Genomic DNA, 17,176 nt, shown 5'->3' with positions numbered 1-17,176 from the left:
ACTCCCAGAGATCCACCTGGCTGGAGTTCTGGGATTAAAGGTGAAATTCAGTTAAGAAACACTGAATTTCAAGAAACCCTCTATAATATTCGATATTTCGTTACAGAAATGCAAACTGGACTGACTACCTTCAGTACCTTTTCAATAACAGAAGGGACCTGACGCTGACTGAGAAAATTACACTGTTTCTTCTAAATTAGATGGCCTGTGAAGAGCCCATTGAACGTATAAAGCTACGGTTTCTTATGCTAAATTCAATTAAACTTCTCCAGTTCTGCACCCACACTGACCAACCCTGCTGAGTATAAGAAGAAAGTATTCCGATGTCTTTGACAGTTTGCCCCACATCCAGGCTTGAAAAAAGAATGCAGCGTGTGCTTCCTAACACAAGAGACACAAACTTGGTATCGCTCAGCCTCTGCCCAAGCAGTGCTCTGGGGCTGAGACTAGCTAATTCCAACCAACAATGATGAGACAAAGAGCTCTAAAGCCAGAGAACCTAAGCCCCAGATTTCTCGACCCGTTTCGCCAGATACATGCTTTGTGATACTTACAGATGAACACTTTCGGGGTTATTTTAACATATGCCAGTTTTACGCCGTGGCCCAACATCTGAGCTGTCTAATGCCTACAGCATCCAAGTCAACAGTAGCCTTACCTTCCTCAGGCACTGGGATGCTCTGTTCATTTGGTACTATTGCAAAATGTCTGGCCATTTGACGCTCTTGTTTCCTACAAAAATCAAAACCAACAAGCATAAATCTGTATTATGCTAGAAAGTGGTACTAGTGCGCTACAAATTTCAACTGCTCAAGTACCATCCTTTGTTATTTTTAATCTGCTATCACTTATGAACCCAGTTTATGGGATTGAGCACGTGTGTGGGCTCTAATATCATCATCATCATCATCACTAATACTATTACTATTATTATTTAGGATCTGTGTATGTGGTGCTAGGGATTCGATTCAGGGCCTTGGTACACAAGGGAAGCATTCTACTGCTGAGGTTCTTCCTGGAACTTCTGAATCTCATGAAATTCACCAGGGATTATAATGAGCTTGCTTTAGCTCTTTTTTTTTTTTAAATAAGAAACACATCCTCCTGCAGGGTGGTGGTGGCACACACCTTTAACCCCAGCCATCAGGAGGCAGAATCAGGCAGATCTCTGTGAGTTTGAGGCTAGCCTGGTCTACAAAGCTACACTGAGAAACCCTTTCTTGAAAAATCAAAGAAGAAGAAGAAGAAAGAGGATGAGGTTGAGGAGGAGGAGGAGGAGGAGAAGAAGAAGAGGAAGAAGAGAAGAAAAAGAAGAGGAAGAGGTAGAAGAGAAGAGAAGAAGAAGGAGAAGGAGAAGGAGAAGAAGAAGAAGAAGGAGGAGGAGGAGGAGGAGGAGGAGGAGGAGGAGAAGAAGGAGAAGAAGGAGAAGAAGAAGAAGAAGAAGAAGAAGAAGAAGAAGAAGAAGAAGAAGAAGAAGAAGAAGAAGAAGAAGAAGAAGAAGAAACGCATGCTCATAATTACATATTTTGGGAAGTTCACTTTATGAGATACTCTTTGGTTAGCAATGTCCCGTCTTGACTCAGCACCATGGCCCTGCATTACCTCTGCATGGCTTTTTCCTTTGCCTTGAGTCTATCGACGTCACTGCCGTGGGCTGCATGAGGATCGATGCTGATTAAGTCCGTTTTAGTGCGTCTGATGTGTAGCCTTTCCTCATTGATATAATCAAGAAGATTTTGTAACTGAATACAACAACAGGCCTGAAAGACAAAGAGGCTATGATTTTGTCGAAGAAGACCAGAGGGGTAAAAAATCCCCCAAACCAATGAGGTATGGATAACAAGAGGCCGTAACTCTTTTCTCTTAGTAGCCTTGGCAAGATAAAGTTTACACACCTTGACACAATTCATCTGCTTAAAAGAGCTACTTCTTCTGGTGTTTAGTATTTTCAGAGCAACCATTGCCAGTCATTTCAGATAAAAACTGTTCCCATGAAGTCATCTCCCCTCCTCACACCTCTAATCGCTAATCTGTTTCTTTTGTTTTTGAGACAGCAACTCGTGTATCCCAGTCTACTTTCTATGTAGCCAAGGATGACCTTGAGCTTGTAGTCGACCTGTCTCCACCTCCCAAGCACTGGGAATATTGTATGCGCCACTATGTGAAGAACCAGATTGCCTCCATCTTACCCCTGAAAGCCATCTCAGAAAAAGACAAACTAGCTTCATTCCTATGTATGATTCTCTGTTTCTCAAGGAGTGGGCTATGCCCCACCAGTAACCTTAACTACAAATGATTCTGTACTGCCTGAACCAGGAATGGCAATCATGTCATTGTTTCAGAAATCCAATAACCATCTTGCAACCCTGTGATGATATTTTGTTTATGCTATCATGAATAAAGCCTGCCTGAGGATCAGAGTGCAAAACTAGCCACACTAGTTAGCCATAGAGGCCAGGCAGTGGTGGTGCACACCTTTAATCCCAGCGAGGCAGATGGATGTCTGTTAGTTCAAGGCCACCCTGGGCTACACGAAACTGACCCAGTCTAAAAGAGAAACAGCTCACATAAAGGTGATCCCAGCACTTTGAGGGACATGCCTTTAATCCCAGCACTAAGGAGGTGGAGACGGAGAGGGGCAGAGAGATGAATACAAGGCTGGAGGAGACAGGAGGCAGGGCATCTGAGCAGCAGTTAGTCCGAAGCAGTCTGAGGGTCCAGTCTCAGGAGGCAGTCTAAGGACAGGAAAGCCCCTTCCGTCTGAGACAGAGGTAAGAGCTAGTGTAGCTGGCTGCTTTGCATCTCTGATCATTCATCTTTAAAAGGGTTGTTATGACTACCATCTTCTGACTTCCTGTTGTTACGGCCCCTTTGCAGTCATGTCTTGGTTTCAGGAGGTCGTTATGACTCAGTTGTTATGTTTATGTTCTGCTCCTGTAACCCCACCTATTTTGCCATCAGATCCCCCATTTGGGAACCCTTACCCCCTGAGCTATTAAAACCTTGTCCTCCTCACAATCCAGGGTGGACTTCTTGAAGCCCACCTAAGGTGGAGTCAGCTCATGTACACAAATAAAAAAAGCTTGCTTGGATTAATTTGGCCAGGGTGATTTGGGACAGTGGTCTTTCTCCTCCCATCTTTTGGATTAGCACATGCCCCCTTATTTGGTAGCCGGCATAAAACCCAGGGCTTTGGGCATACTAGGAAGCACTGCCAGCTACGCCCCAGCCCAGCCCGGCCCAGCCCAGCCCTTAACTACATTTGCCTGTTTTTCACACTTGATGTCCCTGGAACCACGCAGCACATGCTGCTTTGTGACTGGCCTCCTCACTTAGCGTAGTGTTTTCAGGCCTCCTTGGTCTTGTAGTATGCTTCAAGAGTTCTATTTGTCTGGCTGAATAATAACTGATTGCACTGAAACATGTTTCCATTTCTGTGTATTAAGTGTCATGAGTGTTTGTTTACAAATTTTGTATAGATACATGTTGCCCATTTTCTTGAGTATAAATCCAGGAAGAAAAATTGCTTGTAACTATGTGGGTTAGTGCAAAAGGGATTGTAAGTTTTGAACCACAACTTTTAAATTATGTAACTGGACTCAAACACATCTTTAGTAATCAAAATAGGAATTATTTCAATCAACACATTTTTTTCCCCAACGAGAAGTAAGTTGGTTTAACCCTGTGGCATAAAGACCCATGCTCAGCAAACTCTTAGAAAGCATGCTCTGCATTACGTTGGTTGTGGAAGTGTTTTCCCTGCAGGAAGTTGTCAGCGTACTTAAAGAAGTAGTCGGCTGGCAAGAGGCGAGGTGAATATGGTGAATGGGGCAAAATCTCCTAGCCCAGTTCGTTCAACTTCTGAAGCATTGCTTATCCCATGAGCATCGAGGCGCTCTCACCGAGAAGAGTCACATGCTTTCTGTTGACCAGTGCTGCCAGCTCATGATCTATTTTTTGGTACATCTCACTGACTTTCTGGGTGCGCTTCAGATGAATCTGAGCTACAGGGTAAGCGCTAGGCTGCTGTATTCCACGCGGCTCCTGCTTGGCTGGCTGACCCACGTGGGCACCTCCTTTTTTTTTTTTTTCTCCTTCCTGGTTTTCTCTTGCCTTGCAGCTGGCCTGACCACCCGGACAATATTCTGCTTTGATGCCCTCCCTCTTTCTCCCTCCACATGGCTTGAAATCTATATAATTTGGAACAAAGTCTGTTTCCTGCAGAAAGTTTTGTCATGTATGTATGTATGTATGTATGTATGTATGTATGTATGTATGTGTATATGTATGTGTGCCTATAAGGCTTCTTGTGGATTTGGAGCCACACAAAATTGTGTCAGGCTCAGTTAAATGTATCCATGTATGTGGTTACTGCGGGTTTGTTTCTCACTGGTTTTGGATGTGTGAGTTCACTATATTCAATGTGTGTTGGCGAAAGTTCAACTGTTACTACTGCAACTAGCTACCTAGGCTCAGAATTTGTCTCTCTCAGCTTTCTGGCCACTGAATCTGATGGAATAACAGAGATTCATAGGTCATTTAGTTATACATAATATTGAAGTTGTTTTATGCTGTTCTACTTTATTAAAAAATAGCTAAGGGTATCCCAACTTTTATGGTTAAAAATCTGTAACAAAAAGCTAACTTAAAACTTGTAGCTCCAATTTGGAGCTGTTCTGGGAAACAGCACGTGATTTGCCACCATCTTAAGTGCAGTTACAGGGTTTGAGAAGGGTTTTGGCTAGGGTTTGAGGAGAAGGATGTCATGTGATTTCACCACCATCTTGATTAAATGTGACCACCTACCAAGGAGTCAACAGGGTTTTGAAGACGTTTTGGATTAGGACTGATATTTCTATGCTAATTCCTATCCTGTCCCGAAAGCAGGTTTTATGAAAGATAGGATATTAAACAATGCTGGTTCAAATAAAGCTGGGCCACCAAAATTCCACATACTGGGATGTACCCTTTCGGCACTCAGATTGTGCAACGTAATCCATACATCCACATACTGGGATGTACCCTTTCGGCACTCAGATTGTGCAACGTAATCCATACATCCACATACTGGGATGTACCCTTTCGGCACTCAGATTGTGCAACGTAATCCATACATCCACATACTGGGATGTACCCTTTCGGCACTCAGATTGTGCAACGTAATCCATACATCCACATACTGGGATGTACCCTTTCGGCACTCAGATTGTGCAACGTAATCCGCTTGATATTTATTTTAGAGATGCTGAATTGTTTACACTGTTGAAACTTGGTTTTGCCTTCTACAAATTATGGTAGTGTTCTGTGTCTTCATTCTTGAAATAAAATGTACCTTAGCTGAGTATTACCAGGTCACACAGTTGAAAGATCTTAAACTTCCTTAAAAGAAAATTGTAGAGTTTTACGGAAAGGTTAAGTAAACCTGAGATTTTTAGGTAACGGTTTTAAAATGCTTAAATTTATAAGGCTATGGAGCATTTTAACATTTATAAGACATTTTACCATAATGCCTTTGTTAATGTCTGACCTTAATAAATAGATAAGTAAAAAGCTAAAGCTTTGGGCCACAGCTAGACACCAGAGTCAAAGCTATTCCTATCTTATGATGCAGCAGGACAGTGACCTATGAAGTCTGGCAAAGGGTCTTTCCTTACTTAAGCTCCATTCAGACTAACAGAGACGGTTTAGGAATGTATGTCTAACTTCCTTGCTTTTACTAACATTGTTAAGCTGTAGCTAGTTTGGTAAACCAAGTCATACAGAAAACTGTTGTGTTTTGTAATGGTGTACTAAAAAGGATTGGGAAAGTTCCCAGTCTCTTTGTGGACCGTGCTTATGAGTTAAAAGTTTTATCTTGATATTAAAAGAGCTTCAGTTCAGAAATTGTTATTTTTCAGACTAAACCTAATAGGGATGAAGTTATAAAATCCTGTTCTTATAAGACTTGCAAGTTAAATTCTGTCACCTCATAAAGGATCAGCTTTTTTGATATGTTCAGATTGAGCTTGTATTTATGTTCTCAAAGCTCAGCCTAAAACAAGTAACTAGAAACAAGCAACGTCTGCCTAGCTTAGACCTGCTTCACAGATCATGGTCCTCGAATGCTTCAGAGATCGGAGAACACAGCATTCAAAATGTTTACCAAAGAAGCTTTTTGTGATAGGCATGCCAGCTCCTGGTCACACCCCTATCTCCTGGAAGGGTGAAAATGCATGGGCGCTTGAGTCCTCACCTGAGCTTGCTTTAAAGTGGCAAACCCAGCCGCAGGGTGGAAAAAGCTGCCTTTCACCTCAGCTGCTGTCAAGGCCCTGTCCAGACCGTGGACAAGCAGGACACTGGGGAGCTGATCGCCCTGCTTGGCCAGGTAGGCTGCTGCCCCCAAGTTCCTACTGCACAGCAAAGTCTGTCAGATCTTCTGGGCCTGGCAGCTGCAGACTGGTGGTGAGGCCTGGGGCCTCTGTCCCCAGTGACCGTGGAGGAACCTGGGGGTAACTGTCTAGGTAGCCACTGAGTCCCTGTCATTTTGAATAGATTTGGGAGCTGCTTGGTCTGCACTTCTGCTGACTCAGGCAAAATTTACCATTCTCAGTTTTGACGGTGTTTGATGAACAGGCTAGTGATAGTTTTAGCAATTTAGCAGCCCCCTTCCCCCCAAAGGCTATACCCCCTTGGTAGTTCATTGGTTTAGTTTCTTGTCAAAAAACACAGACACATTTGCCCTGTTCACGGGTTTCATAGTAAAGGATAACAGGGTTCAGCTGTAACTTCTCACTAAAGGAGCACAGAAAACGATTTAATATGTACAAACGCAAGCTGTACTGTTGTAAGTAAATGGCGTAAGGCATGTAAAGATGTTTTGAACGTCCATCCCTTTCCTTATGCTGAAGCTCCCCTGGGATTTCAGAGGTTCAGGGTTTCAGCACTGATAAACGAAGTTCTCAAAAAACGGACAGGTCCCTGGCTACTTACTATTCAGTCACGAGCTCAAGATTTTAAATTTCCTCTGGTGTGTTTCATCGGGCTAAAGCCAGGCTCTCTAGACAAAGCAAAGAAGTTCATATCTTTCAAGCCAGTGCCATGGTCTTTGCTATGACACGAGGGAGTAAGTCTGTTCTCGGTGTTTTATAGACACTTGTTTGTTTCCAGGGGAAAGAGTGCTGCTACTGTATCAGAAAGCGGGGCTGGCTTGCTTAAAACTGTTGTGGAGTCATCCCACACACTGTCTGAAGGGCTCTGCCAACGCCTCCCGGGCTCAGCTCTGTCCCGTTCTCCCCGGCAATCTCCACCCTTCCCGTGGGTGCCCCGGCTCATAGGGCCAGTGCTATAATAATCTATTCTTTTTCTCTTAGCAACTTGTCTTCTCCGCGTCTTCCAGGAATGGATTTGTGAGGTCCCCAGGGTGGCAGTCAACCAAATGCTTCTTCGCCCATCACATACCTCCTGCTGCGCCTGAGCCCACCAACTCCCAACTGCCCCTCCTCCTCACGTTGTCCCACGCCAACAGGAAGTAGCCAGATTTGAACCAGTGCCCATATAATCAAAAGTGTTGGAATATTCAGCTGGAACCTCCAGCTTGCCCCTGCATGACCCAGAAAGCCCCATTATCCACCCCCTCCTCCCCAAACCCTGCCCTCTCAGAGATTCTCCAATAAAAAGAAGGCGCCCCAAAGCCGGTTCCACTGTTGCAAATTCTTCCCCTGCCACTGCCCGCAGCCCAAGTCCCTGCCTAGGCCTTTCCAGCTTTTGACCACACTTGGGCACAAACCCAGCTTGTGGTGGACACGACATCACCCCTTGCCTACAGGCTATAGAATCTCCCGGTTTTAGTTCGGGGTGGGGGTTGGGGGGGTGCATCTTCTCTGCCCTCAGTCTCTGGGACTAGAGAACCTGCCTAGGAGTTGCTTTGCTCAAAGACACCTGTCATCACACTTTTTCAACTCAGTTTGACCTGGCTTACTGCGTGGGTGGACTATTACTGGGGGACACAAAAAACCTATTACTCATCTCTGTTGTGACACCTCTTGAATGACCACAGAACTGAAAGTTTGTTAGCGGTTCCTCCCCTCCCTCCCTCCCTCCCTCCCTCCCTCCCTCCCTCCCTCCCTCCCTCCCTCCCTCCCTCCCTCCCTCCCTTCCTCCCGCCCTCTATGGCCTTATGTTGACCAAACCGGCCTCAAACCTTCAACCTTCGTATCCCACCTCCCGAGTTCTGGGACAGCATGTCTACCCCACGACACCAGGCTAGCCATAATGTCCGCTTCCTGGAAGCTTTGTCAACACATTATTACCAGTCTTTTAAATCAGAGCTGTCCTAGTGAATGTGATGGTTGTGGCTGACATTGTCTTGGTGGCTAACACACAACCCGCTCAGAGTTACCTAAGGGGAAGAAGCAGGGGGGGGGGGGATGCCACAAATGTTAAAAAGCAACACAAGCTCCTCTGCCAAACCTGATTTCAAACTAACTTACGCCCTTTTTGTGTTCGGGGTGAGCGCTGTCAGAGCCAATGTCCACTTCAGAAAGGAAAGGTTGCAGATCACTCCCACAAAATTCACACTTGAGGGTTAGCTCTTCTTCCTCCTTCTAAGAAGAGGGGTAGAGAAGGAGAAAGACCTTGACGTGGCTGGGTAGACAGGCCAGCTGCTACCGCTCCTGAGCTAATGTTAACACATCTAATGTTGATGCTACCTGTTCGGTCTGCCTCCGGAGCCAGAGGATCCAAACCTTGTCCAGGTCAGGGCATCTCCCTGGAGAAGAGGCCACAAGGCCTCTCTCTCTTACGGTCAAGCCCATCTCTGCAAGTCAGAGGGAGACTGTAACCCCACTACCTCAAGAGACTTCTCTGGGTATAAGCCCCCTTGCGGCTCAGAGGAAGGAAAGTGCTCTGTTCAGGTGAAAAAAAAAAACAAACTCGGCTCCGAAGAGTCTATAGAGTGACCACCAAGTTTCCAAACCTGGATAAACAGCTCGGCAAACAGCCGTTGGTAAAATGTTGCACGGTGTCTAATGAAGTGTCCTTTGTTACTGACGCCCAGTTCACTGCTGTACACAATGACAGCGAGCTGCACATCGGGACACTCACACGGGTCGCATCAGTCAGTCCTGCTCATGCGCTGTGATACCGGTGGCACAAAACTCCACCAGTGTATCCCAGAAGGCGCTGTCGTTGGGATTCGGACCCGGGAGTCATACACTAGCTAGTTTGGGGGAATGATCATTCTACCCCATTCCTTCAACACTTCCGTGTGCAAGGTGCGCCCTGGCTCGTTGGAATTACTAATGAAACCTTTAGTTTTGCAAACACAGGCATTAGCTGGACCTTTTATGTCATTAAATATGGCAAAGGTTCACTCTGTGATCACTGTTAGCTGAATTGTGTCTTCCTACAAGATGTGTTGAACGTCTAACTTCTGGTACCTGGGAATGTGGCTGTCTTTGGGCTTTATGAAGGTCATGAGTTAAGATGAGGTTGTTGGAACGGGCCTTAATCTAGTATTACTGGTGTTGTCAGTAGAGAAGGACTTTTGGACCTAGGGACCTAACAAGAAGCCAGCGAAGCTGAGACAGAGACTGGCAGGGAGGAACTACCAGTCAATCACGGCCTCACACTGCCCTCCGGTTCTTAAAGCAGAGAAAAGTGAAGAATCTCACTACAGCGATGGCCCTTTGGTACCTGGATTCAGACTTCTAGCCTCTGGAACCACAGGGCAGGGGTTCTTTTGTTTTACAGAACTCAGCTATTAAGACTTAGGAAACCAAGCCAAGTGCTTTTCCAAGTAAAGGAACCCTTTGCTTTGATTCTTTTAAGGTATATTCACATCTATTGTACAAATACTGTGTGGCCCCACATAGCCCTTTACAGAAATAATAAAACATACGAACTGAAGTCACCTTTTGGCTGACGTGCGGATAAAAAAGATCTTTTCTATATGACAGAATGGTCGGTGGACCGATGCTGGATAACGTTCTTAGAGGAGATTCAAAAAATTTTACAAATTCTTCGTTAAACTAAATGTTAAGAAGAGAGAGAATTAAAGATGGAATAAATGACTTTGCAACAAGAACGATGCATTAGTGATTATGATGAGCAGTGCTCACCTCCATCTCACATAAAATACTCAGTTTGGGCTCTTCAGGGTTGATCACCCACTTTCCTGAAGAGAAAGGACAGATTTAGATGGGGAATTGTAACCTTGTTGCCGTGTGTTCTGTTCCCCTCCAGCTTAGAGATTTTCCTCCGTCCTGACCTCATAATCCACACTGAAACACAAGTAGGTATGTGTGTGCACGCATGTACGCGCACACACATGCACGCACACACCACACACACATGCACGCACACACACATGCACACACCACACACACATGCACGCACACACACATGCACACACCACACACACATGCACGCACACACACACACACATGCACGCACACACACATGCACACACACATGCACGCACACACACACATGCACACACACACACAGCCCAAGCCCTTCATTTACACTGCCTACCTGTATACGTTCTCAGCACAGGACCAGTCAGGTTGGTCCCTTCCTTACTGACAATTTGTCTTTTCCAGCAAAAGGGGATGAAAACAAACACCCATTTACCTCTTAACTTAGAAGCCGGAGTTTCTGGTAGTGCCTCCTTTGTTTCAAAGGATAGTTGTTTTTCTAAAACCAAAACAAAAAGTATGTATGTATTCATCATTAATCTTGAAAAAAGGCGAAACAAGTTAAATAGAAAATATATCATAGAAAAATAAGTGCCAGTTTCATTTCCGAATGCCCGTAATCCCCCTCCCCCTTCCTAAATAGTGACTGAACAGAGACGCATGGGGTCAGCTCTTTCAGAAGACAACGATTACAACACACAACTTTCCTTCACACATCCATGCCGCTTTGTTGACATACTAGTTAGCTTTAACTACCAGCTAGACACAGCTTAGAGTCTCCTGAGAAAGGAGGGATTGCCTAGGTCAGATTCACCTGTGGGCACGTGCATTACCTTTTTTTTTATTGCTGGACTAAGACACCATGCTCAAGGCAACTTACAGAAGAAAGGATTTATTTATCACGGTTTCAGAAACAGTCCTTGACCATCACGGCAGGGAGCACAGGCACGGGCAGGTATATAGAACATTAGCTGCGAGTTTACACCCTTATCTGAAGGCAGGCAGCAGAGACACCCAACTGGGAATGGTAGGAGCTCTTGAAACCACCAAGCTGGTCTCCAGTGACACACCCCCTCCAACAAGGCCACACCCCCTAATCCTTTCCAAATAGCTCCTCCAACTGGGGGCCAAGGGTTTAAATATATGACCTATGGGGTGTTCTCATTCGAACCACCACAGCATGTCTGTGGAGGGATGTCTTGATTGTTAACGGGGGTGGAAGGGCCAGTCACTGTGGTGGCTCCAGGCTGTGAGGAGAAGGCTAAGTGTAAACCAGCAAGCAGCACTCCTCCATGCTGTCCCCTCTGAGGTGTTCTGCTTGAGTCCCTGAAACAATGAGCTGTGAAACCTATAAGCTGAGACAAACCTTCTCTCCACCTGATTTCTTCTAAAGATTTATATGGGTAAGTTAAATGTTTAATTTTTTTGTAGTGCTGGGGGTTGGACCCGCCACCTTTTGCATTCTAGATGGGTGCTCCTCCGTGGTCTCTCCACATCCCAAACCATAGCTTTGATATTATTTCCTGATGGTTCGAGAAGTTTTTAAAAGAGTGCATATGTCATTTCTATAACAAACACAAGGATATATATCAGAAATATAATGGAACTTTCTCTCTCTCTCTCTCTCTCAAGACAGGGTTTTACTGCATATCTTTGGCTGGCCTAGAACTCACTATGTAAACCAGGCTGTCCTTGAACTCACAAAGATCTGCTTGCTTATGCTTTCTGAGTATTGGGATTAAAGATAAGCACCACCGTACTTGTGTTAATGGTAGATTATTTCTTGATGAATAAAAGCATTGCCATTTATTAAATATTGTATACCAGTGACTTAAATATCTAATCTCATTTTGATGATCAGCACTCCTGTGTCACTACTAAGTTACTAAGAGATAAAGTGCCTAAGGCCTGGTGAGACTGACCAATCTTTCCAGTGTCTATTTACACTGCCTGGGTTCAGCATCCGCCCTTCCACGCTGGTTAAGTTTCCCAATCCACAATTCAATCCCCCAGCAAAGGCTCAGGAATCAAACGACTCACTTAGCTCCCTCAGAGCAAAAATTTGTTGAAGCCAACTTTCTTCTGTTTGTACTGATATCTGAACTGTCTGATCCAAGCTTGTGTACATATTTCTGAAATTTAAATCACAATGTTAGTTTGAGTATAATTATATGGTTGCTAGCAAACCTACTCTGTATAGTAGTATTTTTAGTCGAATAATATATGCCATTGAAAGTTCTGATGTTTTCCCTGGAATACTTTCTTCCATTCCTATATTTTCAGTAAAGTTAAACATGACGTGTCTTCCTTCCTGAAAGTCCTCAGCTATGAGGTCCATGAGGGGCAGTGAGGAGGACTGACCTTTTGGGTAGGAGTTTTATTAGGAGTTCTTTAAACCATAGATCGACAGGCACGGTTGGAGTTCTAACAAGAATTTAGGCCTAGGAGGTTAAGAGGTAAAGGGGAGGAGGCCTCATGACGTGTCCTTGATGCGGACAAGTTACAAGTTAGTGACAGTGCAGACTGGCTGCTGTCTCCGAGTCCCAACAACAGCAGAAAGTGGGAACGACAGGGACTTTCAGTGACTGCCCGTCCTCCAGGATGTGACCTGTGGCTCCTGAGCGGTTACAGTGCATGTTAACCGCTCTCTGAGGGATCGGGGGGGGAGGGGGTTGCAGACCCATAGACAGCCACAGAAGAGTTTCTTTCACAGCAACTGTGAGAGTAAGAAAGAGACAAGAGATGGCTGTAGGCGAGTGTAGCCTGAGCAGGACCAGCTCAAACCTGACACTTTCTAGATCCCAGACGTTTCTAAAGTCATCTTTTTCCTATAGGGATTTACCAGCATTGTATCTGAGCGTGTGTGGGATACATATTGTGTGTGCTAGCGATGAGCACATTTAGACATTTACATAAATTTAAATTCTCACTAAGCGCTTGCTTTATTTAGTTTAAAATGAATACAAGGCTGTGCTTGCTGGCCAGGCTAGGCACTGTGGTTCTCCAGCTTCAGTGAGAGTCTATGTGAGGAAAAAAACAAGTGGAAAGCAATAAACATACCTCTGGCCCTACATGCTCACACAGGCATGACTGCACCTGCGCACAAACATGCATACACATACTGCACACACATGTGTGCACACACAAATTATACAAAGGTTTTAGTTTGTTTTTCAAGACAGGGTTTCTCTGTATAGCCTGGCTGTCATGCAACTTGAGCTACAGACCAGGCTGGCCTTGAGCTACAGACCAGGCTGGCCTTGAGCTACAGACCAGGCTGGCCTTGAGCTACAGACCAGGCTGGCCTTGAGCTTAGAGATTGGGCTGCCTTTTTCCCCCTCCTGAATGCTAAGAAATTATGCAAGCCTTCTACAAAGTGCTGATTTTAAGACAAATGCACTGTAATTAAGCACCTCTACTCCTTCTCTGAGTAATTTGATCAGTTATTTGAGCAATCCCTGACATGATAGGGAAGTAGGTTATCTCTAGAGAGACAAGTAAACAGTGCTTTTCAATCTCCCTTGCTGCTCTGCATTTAATTAAGAGATTGTTATCTTCTAAAATGATCAAGCAGCATTTGTTTCAGTTAGTACATTGTTACTTTTCTACCACAGGGCAACTGTGTCTTCACCAGCATTTTTGACAGTTTCCCGGCACATTGCATCAGTGAAGTGCTTTTGTTTTTCAGTTCCGAAGTGACTATGTACTGGAATAGGCAAAGAATTCCTCTGTGGAAGCCACTTGGGTAAGTCTCCCAGGCAATCCTGTTTACCCAACCTTCCTGAGAGACAAGCTGCAGGGACTACCAGTAAAGCAACACCAGAGGAAAATCCCTAGACATTTCCCTCTCAGTGCAACAGCTAACAAAAATGAATACTTTTTTTTCCATTTAAGTGTCCTTGCCTTCCTTAATCATTTGTGAAGGTAATCAAAGCAGTATTCATTCCTACCCAGTATGCTCACCACAAAGTGAATTCTGCAACGTGAATTCTGTGGCCATCCTCATTGATCATCCACCTAAAAATTTCATAAATGGATGGCCACAGAATTCACGTTGCAGAAGGCAATTTTGATTACCTTCACGAAAGCTAATCAAAGTCTTAGTAATTCCTTTTCACTGGCAAGGAAATGGAGGCCCATAGAGATGAAAGGACATTCACAAAAGGAAGGATTTTTTTTTCTTGGTCCAAAACTTGCTTTGTCACTTTCATCTGTGTCTTAGTTATTATTTAATTGCTGTAAAGAGACATCATAACCAAGGCAACTCTTATAAAAGAAACCTTCTAACCGGGAATTTGCTCTTAGTTTTAGAGGGTTAGTCCATGGCCATCATGGTGGGAAGTAGATAGTTTAGTATGGGAGCTGTAGCTGATACCTTTACATCTTGATCTTCAGGGAGAGAGAGAGAGAGAGAGAGAGAGAGAGAGAGAGAGACAGACAGACAGACAGACAGACAGACAGACAGAGACAGACACACACAGAGAGACAGAGAGACAGAGACAGAGAGACAGAGAGACAGAGACAGTCAGAGAAGTGAGACAGAGAGGACAGGAGAGAATAGAGAGAGACACACACAGAGAAGAGACAGAGAGGAGAGAGACAGAGACAGAGACAAGAGATGGGGCCTGCCATGGACTTTTGAAATCTCAAAGCCCATCTCCATTGACACTCTTCCTTCAACAAGGCCACATCTACCCCAACAAGGCCACACCTCCTGGTCCTTTTGATCCTCCTCAAACAGTTCTACTCCTTGCTGACAAAGCATTCCAATATGTGAGCCTTTGGGGGTAGGGGGTGTGTTCCCACTCAGACTACCATAAACCGCCTTTCAGTGAGAATAGCAGTCAGGCAATTGAAAATAGAAGTTGAACTGATGTTGGCTGCATTTTTAGGGCATAAAAAAGCACCCATAATCTCACCAACTTCAGTAAAGAACACTTTGAAGTCTGTGTGTGTTAAAATTTTAAAACATCTTCTTAGAAAGATTTATGAGGCACACACATAATAGAAAGAAAACCAAGACTGCTGGCATTATGTTAACTATGTCTGGTGGGGCAGGGAAGAGATGGTGATTTTCACTTTTGTATGTTTGTACACTTTAATTTTTTTAAACCACACATGTCATTAGAAATTTGAGTTAAATGGACAAACCCTACAAGCATTCTGTCTCAAGTGTGTGTGTGTGTGTGTGTGTGTGTGTGTGTGTGTGTGTGTGGTGTTATGTGCAGGTGCCAGTTGAGACCAGAGGTTCTGGAGCCTGCTGGAGCTGGAGTTACAGGTAGTTGTGAAACGCCCCAAGTGGGTGATAAAACCCAACTCAGTACACTCCCTTAACTGGTGAGCCATCTTCCAGCCCTAGCACGGTCTGTACTTAATTAATTTGTGTCATGTTGATAAGCAGACACATCATACTCACAGTTGGGTAACTAGATGAAGACAGGGACTTCATCTTTATGTCTTACAGAATGCCTACCAGTGTGGGAGTTTTTGTTTGTTAAGTTTTTTTTGTTTGTTTGTTTTGTTTTATGCTGTGTAAGCCAGAGTGGGTTGCCTCAGACTCTGGAATGCTGGGATTGCAGCATGTACTAACACGCTTGGAAAAAAAAACAACATCAACGAAACTTTTTGAATAAGAAAGTTGTACGCGCTTTGTGTCATTTATAACAAGTCTAAAGGGGTAAACATTTATCTGTTTAAAAAATACAACAATCGAAAACTTCTTCTTACCTATCCACAGTCACTTCAGACAGGTCTTTCTTAAACGTTTGAAATATTTTAGGATAAGCTGTTGAATGAAACATTAAACTATTTAGCCACTCCACATTCTACGCCACTGGTTCTTTAAAGGAAATTTTGTTCCCAGGGAACATTTGGTGAGGGTTGGAGACAGTCCGGTTGTCACAGGGATGTGGTTATGATTTTTGTGTGTTCATGATCCCGCGTGTATTTATAAGTTCATTATCAGGGGTAGAGAAGGCCAGGGATGCTGGTAAACAAAATCTCCTAGAACGCACAAGGACATCAACCTTTCCCCAACAGCAAAGCCACACCCACGGTGAAAACGCGAACTGCGCGAGTTTGAGCAGCCTGTTCTAAATGCTCTGCTTTCCTTTTTAAATAAGGAAAGTCATCTAGAGGTGTCTGCGCGGAAGTTCAGCGCACAGGACAGAGTTGCGTGTTACTGCAGAATTAGTCAGTTAAGGAGGCCAGTCAGCACCTGGCAAGGCACTCCCGCGGGGTAGGGGTGCGGGGAGGGACCCCAGCTTCCACCTTTTACTAAGCAGTTCCCCTGTATCCTACGCCAGGAGCCACCTGCATGGTCAGCCAAGACTTGATGGCGTGTGTGTGTGTGTGTGTGTGTGTGTGTGTGTGCGTGTGTGTGCGTGTGTGAGCGCCCGCGCACAGTGGGCAGCAGAGGGAGGGGTACGCAGCTCTCCCTCCCCGCACCCCGGGAAGAGAAGCCCGACGCTACATCTTTGGGACGAGGCGCTGCTGGAAGCAGAGGTGCGCCCGCTGGGCTGCAGCTCCTCCTCCTCCTCCTCCTTCTCCTCCTCCTTCTCCTTCTCCTTCTCCTTCTCCTTCTCCTTCTCCTTCTCCTTCTCCTTCTCCTTCTCCTTCTCCTCCTTCTCCTCCTTCTCCTCCTTCTCCTCCTTCTCCTCCTTCTCCGGCTCCCCCTGCTCCTCCTCCTCGACCTCCTCGCTCCACGTGGGGCTGGAAGGCTGGCTGGGCGGGAGTGTGGTGCTCAGGCTGGGGGTGGCCACGCTAGTCAGGCGGGGACGAAACCCCCCCAGGTCTTCGGAAAAGCTAGCGTCCATGACCTTCCAGAGGTCTTCATCTTCCAGCAACTCCGGGAGCAGCTGGCTTGCCGCCTCCTCCTCGTCGTCGTCGTCGTCCTCCTCCTCCTCTTCCTCCTCCTCCACCTCCTCGTCCCCGAAGGAGGCCTCCTCCTGCTCCTTCGGGCTGCCCTTCCTGGGCTCTGGCGCGCTGCGACTCGGGTGCAT

The 17,176-nt window shown here is 45.3% G+C and overlaps 1 protein-coding gene across 2 annotated transcripts in view; it reads right to left on the bottom strand.

The window, feature by feature from the left end:
• Erich6 (glutamate rich 6) overlaps positions 1-17,176 on the bottom strand; it is a 28,356-nt gene extending 11,180 nt beyond the window's left edge. Inside the window, exons 1-9 of one of the 2 annotated variants that reach the window (XM_040754394.1) lie at positions 16,648-17,176; positions 15,903-15,960; positions 12,216-12,307; positions 10,612-10,674; positions 10,098-10,153; positions 9,891-10,007; positions 8,469-8,582; positions 1,603-1,760; positions 659-732 (exon numbers count right to left, since the gene is read on the bottom strand). In XM_040754394.1, coding sequence (XP_040610328.1) covers positions 659-732; positions 1,603-1,760; positions 8,469-8,582; positions 9,891-10,007; positions 10,098-10,153; positions 10,612-10,674; positions 12,216-12,307; positions 15,903-15,960; positions 16,648-17,176 — 1,261 coding nt within the window. The remainder of the gene's footprint in view (positions 1-658; positions 733-1,602; positions 1,761-8,468; positions 8,583-9,890; positions 10,008-10,097; positions 10,154-10,611; positions 10,675-12,215; positions 12,308-15,902; positions 15,961-16,647) is intronic. The other variant, XM_040754396.1, reaches the window with a different exon arrangement.

This window comes from Mesocricetus auratus, unplaced genomic scaffold, assembly GCF_017639785.1.
Source record: "Mesocricetus auratus isolate SY011 unplaced genomic scaffold, BCM_Maur_2.0 Super-Scaffold_100011, whole genome shotgun sequence".
Classification (NCBI taxonomy): Eukaryota; Metazoa; Chordata; class Mammalia; order Rodentia; family Cricetidae; genus Mesocricetus; species Mesocricetus auratus.
This window is presented reverse-complemented; position numbering and strand designations above follow the sequence as displayed.